Raw genomic sequence first — 11610 nt, forward strand, 5'->3', positions numbered from 1 at the left:
AGAAATCATCAAACATTTTCTTTGGAACACTCCTTTTGTCTTGTGAATGGCAGGAATATTTGTAGTCGAACCAAGAAGAAAAAGTCAATGCACTAATCCATAATGGACTTCTCATATTAGTTGATTACAAGATGTGTTTGTTTTATAGATAGGGACAGTGATTTTCCGCGATCGCGGAAAACGGACGGAATTCACGGAAATGGTCTTTTGAAACGGAAAGTGGTATTTCAAACGGAAAGTCACAGAAAACATATTATTCCTCAAAAAACACAGAACAGTAACATAAATTACTCCAAAATCTCAACAAAATACGAATATTAAATGGCCACAAAACACGATCTCACTTCACCACAATCACAACAAAATCAACACATCGTGACTGCTCTTCACTCCTTCACACCCGATCGTACCCCTCGCCGCGGTCCTTCCCGGCCGCTCTGGCAGGGTACAGTCGATCGGCCGTATGGAAATCATTCACATGCAGGTCGTGTTTTGCTGCCCTCTATGTTTGATAATGTACAGCACGATCTTGAAATCCAAAATGGCGGATAGAATGAAATCATTGACTGCTCGAAACGATGTCCAAAACCCCCCAAAATTATCTATAAAAGTTCATTCAACAGTGAAATATGCTAGAAATGTGAAAGGTGAGGATGTATTCATGTTAGATATGTGTCAAAATATGTTTTGTGCCCGCATAGATCCGAATAGAGCGGATCCTACTGCGTTGTTGGTACAGTGACAGATCCAAATTTTGACCAGCGCGAGCATTAACTTGTCTTATTGCTACTGGATGGGTAAACGGAATTGTCACTTTTCCGTGTGTACAAAGTCTATAGGGAAACGGAATTTCCGTTTTCTGACATGCCGAAACGGAATTTAAGATTTTCTGAAACGGAAAAGGTATTTTTTTGAAACGGAAAATCACTGTCCCTATATAGATTACTTTGAAGTGAGCTTGTATTCAGAGTGTAAAGCTTTTCAGGATGGTCGCTTTGTACAATTCTTGTGAAAAATGTTTGGCAAAGTGAAAATTTCATGTAATTTTGTCGAAATAGGCTTTTACGCATACTAGTTGACATGAAATGGAAGTGCAATCATTCCATGAACAGTAACTCGATAGATTTGCCAGTGGCTGTAGCTATTTACATATTAATATGTTGACTTCTGAATTCTTTATTTCACATGGATTTCGTACAGGGACCACTAGGTCCGAGTATATGATGAGATAACTGCTTGTGCTTTCCCTTGCAGGGTGGACTACAGCGGCGTGATCATGAATAAAAATCTCTACACCAATCATCTAGCCAAGGATGAACGGGCCAAGCATGCATTCTACACACAGAAGCATATAGATGAGGTAAGGCTTGTTCACATATGGTCTCTTATGATTTCTAGAGAAAGCATCCTACTAGTACTACCAGAGATATTTTGTTTGTCTCGTCTGCCAAACAAGGCAAGATGGGAGGGAAATAATTGCTCAGGGGCTGGGGGCAATTTTGCTTCCGAAATGCTCAAAATAGTCTTAGAACATCCCCATTCACTACAATATTAAAGCTTATCCAATTATTGCAGATATTTTGTGAAATGTAGCCCCTGAAAAAAACAAAATAATTTTTGCCTGCAAGATAGAGATGCTGCTTCTCTTGCAGTGTTGACGATTCTCATGTCACTTGTTTACATCTTGTAAGAATTATACATAAGCGTAATCAAATACATTGAATTATATAACAAGAACACCATGGCCCTGTACATAATGATTATTGTAATCAATAAATCAATTGATAAAATCAGCCCTGTGATTAAGTACTCATATCTCTTTTTTTCGATACAAAGTTTGTTGCCAAAGTAGTGATTCATCCCATTTAAAGATTCCTCCTACCACTAGAATTTATCATAATATTTGATATTTTATTGTACATGTAGCTGTTTTCATGATTTCTTGAATTGTTCTTTTGCTTGTTTTTTTTTGTGTTATTTTGATTTTGTTGTGTGAAACATTTGCCAATCCAGCTATTAAGCTTTGACAATATGTTGTGATAAATCTTGAATCTTCATTAATAGCAATGTAAGATGTCCATCCTTGACACGCTGACCCCCGATGACATCCGGCACCTGGTCCAGACGGAGGATGAGTTCAGCCGGCGGGGCGGCTTTGAGCGAGCCTTCCCGAGTCCCACCTCCCAGAAGTACCATCGGTTCTTTGAGGCTCCTCGCTACTACAACATCCTCCTTGATGAATGGGTGAGGAAGTACCACAGGACACAGGCGAGAGGTGAGTCATCGGGGCACCGTTTCACAAAAAGTTTGTATGATAGCAACTCTTGTTGGAATGTCTGGGGGGAGGGGGGTACTTAGATTAGGTTTGGACGGGGTGTGCGGCTGAAGATTCAAACCCCATACCCATATTTACTGGTCATTTTGACTAAAAAGGTACCCATTATTAAGGATTTATTAAAATTTGACAAGCAAAAAAAAAAGTTACCACCCAAAATTTGAGAAGAATATGGACCCATGTTTAAGGCCAGTATCTATAAATTGGGGCCAAAGGGATTTTCCAGCATAAAACCAGACCCCATGTTTAGGGGTTTCTTCTAAAAAAGTGACCCATTCCAGCAGCACATCCCCGTATACCTTATTTTGTGAGTACCCCCCCAGCGGGCAATGTCAACTTCAGGATGCAGAATTCTCATTTTTGTCATGGTAGTTGACATTCCAGCAAGAGTTCCTATCATGTCATCTTTTTATGAAATGTAGCCTAGGTTGATAAATTATCACTTGGTCTACACCCACTTCGCCTACTTTCTATTGTGTCTCATCCCACATGGTCTAACTCTAGTTCATCTGCAACCAGTTGGTCTACTAACATAGTGCAAAATGATATGTAGACCAGTGGCGGATCCAACTCATGCCCCCCTTTTGAGAGCCATAATCAAAACTTGAAAGTGAGGACTTTTTTTTTTTGCTTGTCAAATTTCTTGTGGACCAAATGAAATGACCTTCATTTTTAGATTAAAATTCTTTTTTTTTTTCATCTGAAAAATGTACCCCTTTTGAAAAATCTTGGATCTGCCCCCGACGTAGGTGAAGAGGGAGTTAAACCATCAGGGCGTCAGACTAAATTATACCTGTAGTCACAAGTGAGTAATCAACCAAGTGTTGGTTGGATCCAGGGAAATAAAATACACGGGGGCTTGGGGCAATTTCTCTCTCGAAATGGTCTATATAGCCTTGGAAAATAAAAGAGCCCATAAGATCCCAGTTTACTACAAAGTAGGATATTTACACAGGTTGTCAAAAGTAGCCGCTGAAAATAAAACAAATAATGTTTTGCCTGATTTAGCCAGTAGGTTGGGAAAAGGAGCCGCTGAAAATGAAGCAAATAATGTTTTTCCTCATTTAGCCAGTAGGTTGTAAAAAAGAAGCCTCAAAATTGTTGTCTTTTTTACTTGGTCGAACTAAATTAACTTGATAGTAGACCAAATTGGTTTAGCCATGATGGTGCTTGATGATTTGAGAATTAGACCATCTTCTAGTAGAGCAAGTGGTACAAATCATCAAGTTTGTCCTAATCATTGTAGGATGAACCTCTTGAATGCCCCTGTGATTAAATTGTGCTTGATAAAATATTAATGAAATTACCATTTGGTCCCACCAGATATGAAAAATACATATTTTGTTCTCTTCTTTACTTATACTCTACCCATGAGTGTTCTAAGAGAAATTGATAATAAATCCTTAATTTCCATTAAAATTAGAATTTTCACCGAGAATCACTGGATGAAAAAAGATTAGATGGTCAAAACACTTGTGGAAGATTGGAATGTTAGTCAGAGCTACCAAGTCTCATGCATTATGCATGAGACTCAAGCATTTTGGACTCTTGTTCATCCCCTCAAATCTCTGTCTCACGTAACTATCACAGCCTATACCCATATACATTGTACACAATGTCTGTGATCTCACTCAGATTCACAGAAAATCTCAACTTGAACTACCCAGAGATGCCAAGTTCACAGACCAGGGGGGTGTTTCATAAAGCTATTCGTAAGATAAGAACGACTTTAAGAACGACTGGTGAACATTTCTTTTGGTAAATGGTATACACCATAGGCGATGGTTTAGCGCGTAAGAAAGGATCACCAGTCGTTCTTAAAGTCGCTCTTAACTTACGAACAGCTTTATGAAACGCCCCCCTGGTCTGTGAACTTGGCATCTCTGGTTAGTTCAAGTTGATACTCAACCCTACCAAGTTGGCTCCTATTCTGGGGTATTTGACAATATACAAGGAGAATGAGAAAGGCAGATATAATCAATATAAATGAATCTTTACTGAATCTTTAGAGAGGTTTTAAATATCCCTTTAAATGAAAAGTATCCCTTTTGTTTTGCAGGACTAGCTCTTTTGGAAGATTACTGTATGGAGGGGATACATCTTGCTACTAACAAGGACGATAGTCATACTGTAAGTCAAAAAACAAAATATACTTCTTTCCTAGCATATCTGTTTTTTTTTTTCAATGTTGTCTTGTTTACAATTGATTTCTTTTGCGCTCCTCATGTTGGTATGTTTCAATGTGCATTGACACAAGCCAGGGGAGTGTTTCATGAAATGAATATTCAGTGATTTTTCACTGACAGATTTGCTCTGAGCCATTTAGATGCAAGGATTTTGGTAGCTTATAACAAATAGTCATTGAAAGTCCCTGGCCATTTGTTTCGTGAAATGCTCCCTTGTGGGCTCTGTAACACCAAGGTTTGTAATGGATAGTGGATATGGAAGAACACTCTTGATTGGTTCTTGGTTGGTGTTTCATTCAAAATGCACATGCTACAAAGAATTTGATTGGCCACTGCAGTTGAGTAATTGATAGCAAACCTTGGTGTTATGGAGCCCAGAATTAGAAAAGGCCATTGGATTGCTGATATTAGAGATTGGTAGATGTTAGTCATATTATACATTCATTTATCTAGTTTAGATCGCTGTTTGGAATATTCATCATTATCATCATCAACGTCACTCTTTTCATTCTGTGATACACTTTTCCATTTCTCATTTATTTTCATTCAGTATACATGTATATTCAGTGTGTAGTGTATTCATACATTAGCATATATATTTAGTTGCATGTCATCATTTCATGTTAGAAAGGTGTGTCTGGATGCACATACAATCTATTTGATTTTGGGAAAAAGGGCACACATTCTAAAACCTCCTTTACGGCATAAAAGCTGTTATTATCCTCTAGAAAATGTGGTGGTGGTGGTAACTCTGCAGTGTGTTCATGGGTCATTAACTACATGTACACATTCCTACTAAAGATATACAAATATTCCACCATTTGTGGCAATGGTGCTTGTCAGAATGCCAGGGGTGCTTCCCTTGCCTGATATTTTCCCATTTACACAAATAATTTATTTTGGGGGGAAACGAACTTTCTTTGATATTTTGCGTTTGGTTCTGATCATGATTTGTATGAAAACTATATTCTTGACATGTTACCATTATAAAGATCACAAATCATGTACCATGCAGTTAGATAAAAAACTAATTTCTTTTCATGTGTGTAGTAGATGTAATTCAGTCTGTAAATGGCAAAATAAATGTGAAGGGGATATGTACATGTATATAATGTGGCTCATGCTGATGTACACTAGGGTCTTTCAACACTACAGAAAAATTCTTTAGTCCTGATATTTATTGTGATATTGAATTGTGTTTGACATTTCTCTCACAAAAGATTAACATTGAAAAATCCCTCATCAAAATAAACAGCTGAGTATGTAGTGCAACCTAGGAGAATCAAAATGATGTTCCTGTATTCCATCCTGACTTATATCCTATTGCAATTTATCCCAATAGCCTTTCAAACTATCAACATATTTCATCTCTAATAATGTCTTGATAAATATGTCAGTGGGGTTCAAAAACAACAACTTATGAATGGTATTTTCTTGCATTCGTATTGAAGGAATTCTTTACAGAACTGTGAAGTATTTTGACAAATAAGCATTTAAAGGGTGTCGCTGTACTTTTATAAGACTATTTGCAAGCAGAAGTAGGGTGGGGGTCGGGTAGCATCTTCAAATTAGTGCGAGGAGTTCAGGTTTTATCATGGGGGGAGAAGGCAGAATTTGCATAAAACGTATGTTATTTTTACTTTATAGTTCAATCTTTGTTGATCATTTTTTGTTAATGTGTTTTGTAAAATTTGATATTGGTAGTCCTAATCATCTCTCCTCTTAAGTGTAATGTTTATGTGAAAACAAATGGACAATGATTTTCTCCAATGTTTTCTTATTTAAATTAAGTAAAAAACACAAAAGTGTGTTGTTAGTTTGGTATTTGACAGTAATAAAAAAAAAATCGTCATTTTTTCCAAAGATTAGATGCAGCAAATACAATAAATTGGAAGAAAAGTGAAGTCGATGCTGCTTGTGGAGTGCTAGACCATCCCAGGCTCTGAATCAATTGGAAATGGGTTATTTATTATGAGAGAAAAAATAATCTAGAGGATTAAATGTTAAAGTTACCATGAATCTGGCTCCAAGTACATACCTATTCTAGTTTTTCTTTTAATAGTTAATTTTCAGATAGCCTTGTCTTCCAGTAGTCATTTTCTTTTAATAGTCTTAATCACCTCATGTTGACTATCATACCATTTAATCATTGCATCAGTGGAACACTCCTATGTTTCAAAGGAGAAGCATAGTAAGTAGTCATCATTTCACCCTTCATAACTCCCTGATTCTAATTTCCTCTAATCCATTGTTGACATTGGGACTTGAAGTGAAATCTTTATTTACAACAGAGGTTTCAACCAGTGAGGGTTTACAAACCCATGGACTATGCAGGTGTCATGTATTATAATTAATCAACCCTTCACTAATATCTTGTTTTTTTTATTGGAATTTTTCCAGTGTATGTGCAGAATCATACACAAAATCTGCTTAATCCATGGTTTTTTACCCATTGATCTTGATTTTAATACACTTAACTTCTTTGGTGAATTCAGGCCATATAGTATCGGTGGTGACTTTTTCAAATGAATGGAACTCCTCATTCCTTGTAAAATAAATTTTAGCACTTGATAAAGGCTAATAATGATTTCAATTCATATGCACATTATCATCAATGATATGATGATTGTATGCATTCAACCATACATACATGTATCAATGTAATGATAAATTGCTTAACTATATGATACAAAGTCCAAATCATGTAAAATGCATTTCTAAAGTGAGTTTGCAGTTATGTTCTTAACATGGTCATGGCAACTTGTATGAATTGTGTAGGTTCATATATATGTATAACATTAATAGATTTAGCATTTTAGAATATTGTACTAAAGTTTGTAACCATGTGGTATCTTTGAAACTGTTTTTTCCTTTGAACTTTAGAAATAGAATTAATACATTTTTACTAATTTCCAATACAGTGTATTATTGTGATTGCTAATTGTTAACATTAACATGTACATGTACAACTTTATTTTCGATCAATTCATTCAGCTGTAAAAACAAAGTATATTTACAAAATGACAGATGGTACATGTACATATATATGTAAATAGGAAAATATGCAAAATTATAGTTTGTACCATTAAAGAAGCGCATAATAAAATACATCTTTAAAAGAGAGAGATAGAGAAGTTAATTGTATAAAAGTGTCTGTTCCAAGAATGAACATGACACTGTTTATAAGTTGTAAACTCTGTCAATATCAGTGAAATAATAAAATCCTTGATATTTTATTGACAAAATATAACGCAAGGGTTAAAATGAGAAAACCTTTGAGAATTAGGGTCAAATAGTTGAGTGATTTTTTTTTAATAATTTCATTAGGATTTGTAGATATTTCTTTTCTATTCTTGTCAAGACTCTACATGTATATCAGAAGAGGATACTGTCAGATTTTATCCTAAATTAATAATTTCAGTGTGTGACTAATCGGTAATTTAAATTGATATACATTTTAAATGTTATATTGTATTAGATATATGTATTTCATGTGACCTGTATGCTGTAAATTTTTAAAGACCTATTTATAACAAATATGACATTTAATAGGTATCAATTAACCACTTGCCTGCTTTATTTTTGTCTTTTATTAATCATTTATTAAAATCTTAATTACATGTACATAGATAAATGTTTTATTGAGTTCATGAAAGCAAGATTTTTTTCCCAAGGAAATGGCTAACTTTCTTTCTTGAGAAGTGATTGATGATGTATTCTGTGGAATCATTAAAATGCTATTAATTTAAGCATTAAACATCCAAATGACACTTGAATCAGTAAATGGTTAGAGTGTTCCATTGAACTGTGTCGTGTTTGTCGTACAGTACTTCTTCTTTATAGCTTATGAGCAATATCTTGGCACACATTTTGGTCTTTACATGTATATGTACATGTATTATAGGCGATGATATGAAAGAAAGTCTCTACCCAAATACTCAATGTTTCAACACTGCATTTCAACGATCATAGTACCATGTATTTCAATATTAGAAGGGAATATAGTGTATTTTGATTAAAATGTTACCCTTTTAACACATTTATCATGATTTTTTGACATACTGGTACATATTGTGTGTTCTAGAGATAGGTACCTGAAACCCCTTTCAAATATTTGATGTAAAACTTTGAGCATGCCAAAAATTGTTTAAAAGTGATATGTCACTATGACACTTATAGATAAAGGCAGTTCCATAAATTATGTACGTGCAATCCCTATATGTGGGGGCCTTCCTGAAATGGTATGTCTCTTTTTTTTCTAGTTCTAGTGTAAGGATGTTAATGTTATCAAATTATCAAATGGAGTGAACAGTTCATGTAGTGATGTACAAGAGTTAAGAAAAAGGACGGTTGGATGTACAGAAAAGGTTGATTATTTGGTGATATTGCTTTAACAACTGTTTTATTTTCTTCTTATAGTGGACTCCAATCTCGAGCGTGATAGGAACACGGGAGCCACGTACGTCCAGTGCCCCATCATGTAGCTTGCCCATGCCTGTGCATCCTTCACTGCAAAAGAGGTAAGGCTGGAACCTGATATGCAGTGTACATGTTCATCTGGTAATGTACATTTTCAAAACTAACAGCTTTGTATAACTATATGGTCTTGCACATCAAGCCTATTTCATACTCTACGGGTCGTGTGTTCCAGTGGTTAGAGCATTGGACTCATAATGGCAAGGTTGTGAGTTTGAATCCCTACTCTGCCATTGTCTCCCCTTTATAAAAAGACCCGAGAATAGCATCTGTCATCTATAACGTCAGCCAATATCAGAGCTGCCAAGTGGTACGGATTTTTTGTATTTAGTACTGAAAAATGAGAAGAATACGGATGGTTTGATGCAAAATACTGATTTCTCAAGTTTCAGTTTTATGTGTTGTCCTATGGTATTTCTTCGAAAATACTGATTTCCTCACCAAAATACTGATTTTCCGCTTTAAAAATACTGAAATGTTCTTTTTCAGGTTGGCAGCTCTGCAATATGACTGATTAACCTAGACGTAAAACGTTTCCTGGGTAATTTGTTATATACCAGCTTGGCGTTTACCAGCAAAAAAGCTATCCTGCCGAGTTCCAAAGGGTTACCATAAAAAGAAAGAGAAACAGAATCAAGCAGCCAATATTTACTAGCATTTATCACATATTTTTGGCAACCAACTTTCAGGTCTATCACTTATTTATGTCATATTTGATTTTTTAAATGAAACTTTCAGGATCAGAAATGTTTGATTTATTTCTCCATATACTGTAAAATCACATTCTGAGAGCTAACTTGACTTTGGGGATAAAGAAAAAAATATTAATAAGTTAAAGGAATGAAAATATTATCTTGCACAGCATTACAGTTTAGGAGGAAGATCTTTGTATATAAATGTTATTAAGGCTCAATATGAATGTTAAAGTATGTCAAGTGTGGAATTGGGGCTGATGTGCAAGACCATATCGTTATACAAAGCTGTTAGTTTTGAAATGTATATTACCCCTCCCCCTCCAAATAAATTTTCTGACTTCGAAATATAAAGTGGTTAATGATAACTTTTGGATCCAAAGTGTTTAGGATATTCTAAATGGGAGCCATGTCTTTTACAGTTGTCCTTGATCTTTTCTTCCCCCATACACAGTTCCTCGGCTCAGTCTCTGCCCAAGATCCGTCGCCGTGGCAGCAAGATGCGATCCGTCTCATCCTCCAGCAGCACCCACTCCCTACCAGGCGGCCGCGCCCTGCCACGCCCGCCCCACTCCCATCGCATCCCGGACGGAGGCAGCAGCAACAGCACCACTCCGCCCAGTTGATGGGGGCAACGCCTGCCCTCCATGCCCCCGGAACAGATAGCCTCCCGTCAGTGGAAGCAACCGAAGAAGCTCTCGTCGGCCAGACACACGCCCTCGTTGAGAGCCAGGTACGGATTCCTGCTGGCCAGCGCCAAGCAGAATGGGCTTCCACCAGGAGGCATCCAGCGTAGATATCCTCGACGTTTAAAGAGCATGCCCAATCTCACCCAGCAACAAGATAAATGAAGTCCCAATGTTTTAAATCAATTATCTTATATGCAACCTTTCTTCGCTATCAGTTTCTCTTGTCTTCTTGAATATCTTCTTTTGTAGTGGAAAAGGAGTAAAATCTTCCAAAGCGTTAACCGTTTGCCATCATCAATGTTTTTTTGTTGTCATATATATTTTCTTAGTATTAATACATTCTTACAAAATCAAAAGTATCAATGCAGTAATGTCTCCAGTGAATAAGTGTGGACAGGTTTACCATCTCTCTCACAAACCACCCTTTTCTCCTCTTCTCACTTTGCTCAAATCAATGTCGACTTTAGATATTGATCTTATATACATTTTTTCTTATATTGAGTATTTGTGTTGTGATACATTTGAACTAATTTGTTCTGCATCAAGGGTCGGTAACACAAGCCTTGGCGATTGATCATACAGCTGATTTGCGAAATAGATTGCACATTTACGACCAATCCAATGCTACGCTTCCTACTACAACACCCATTTCTTGGGTTGAGCATTCCGTATGTTGCGAGCCGTGGCTTGTATTCCATTCTTAATGTCAATAAAAAGCCTCCTTATCAAACTATTTTCCATTGCTTCCATTTTCTACAAATGAAATGCTTCTTATGTCTTTTTGAATGAAACTGAATGTGATCACTTGTTATCTTCAATTCCTGATTGTATCGAGTTGGTAATTAGAACTGACACACTTAAATCATTAATTTTGTGACCTCTTTTTTCTATTTATATGATTCCTGTCATATCTTGTCTTTCATCTTTATCTGTGTATTATGTTTGATTGTATGTGATTGTATATTTATCTTCTTTAAAGCCGGATGTCTTGATATATTTTTGAGTTACAATGACAAATTTTACAAGACATTGCAAAATTCAAAGTGATTCATGTTGCTGACAATTGTGATTGTGATGTAATGCTTTCCATCATTAGTTGTTTGTTTTTAGTTTGGATTGTGATTTTTTATGAAATCTTGTGAAGCAAAGTTGCTACTGTTTGCAGATATAGATTTATAGGAAAATGAACTCAGCTGAAGATCAACTATATTCTTCCATACAAATTTTATTCT

General features: G+C 36.0%; 1 protein-coding gene across 2 annotated transcripts in view; it reads left to right on the top strand.

Moving 5' to 3' along the window:
- The window catches only part of LOC121426423 (tubulin polyglutamylase TTLL4-like), a 31062-nt gene extending 19743 nt beyond the window's left edge, over nucleotides 1-11319 (top strand). For both annotated transcript variants that reach the window (XM_041622722.1, XM_041622723.1), the window contains 5 exons: nucleotides 1255-1360; nucleotides 2065-2275; nucleotides 4395-4465; nucleotides 8941-9041; nucleotides 10144-11319. In XM_041622722.1, the coding sequence (XP_041478656.1) occupies nucleotides 1255-1360; nucleotides 2065-2275; nucleotides 4395-4465; nucleotides 8941-9041; nucleotides 10144-10315 (661 nt within the window). In that variant the 3' untranslated portion in view covers nucleotides 10316-11319. The remainder of the gene's footprint in view (nucleotides 1-1254; nucleotides 1361-2064; nucleotides 2276-4394; nucleotides 4466-8940; nucleotides 9042-10143) is intronic.
- The last annotated feature ends 291 nt before the right edge of the window (nucleotides 11320-11610 follow it).

The sequence above is a fragment of the Lytechinus variegatus genome, chromosome 13, assembly GCF_018143015.1.
Source record: "Lytechinus variegatus isolate NC3 chromosome 13, Lvar_3.0, whole genome shotgun sequence".
In the NCBI taxonomy this organism is placed as follows: domain Eukaryota; kingdom Metazoa; phylum Echinodermata; class Echinoidea; order Temnopleuroida; family Toxopneustidae; genus Lytechinus; species Lytechinus variegatus.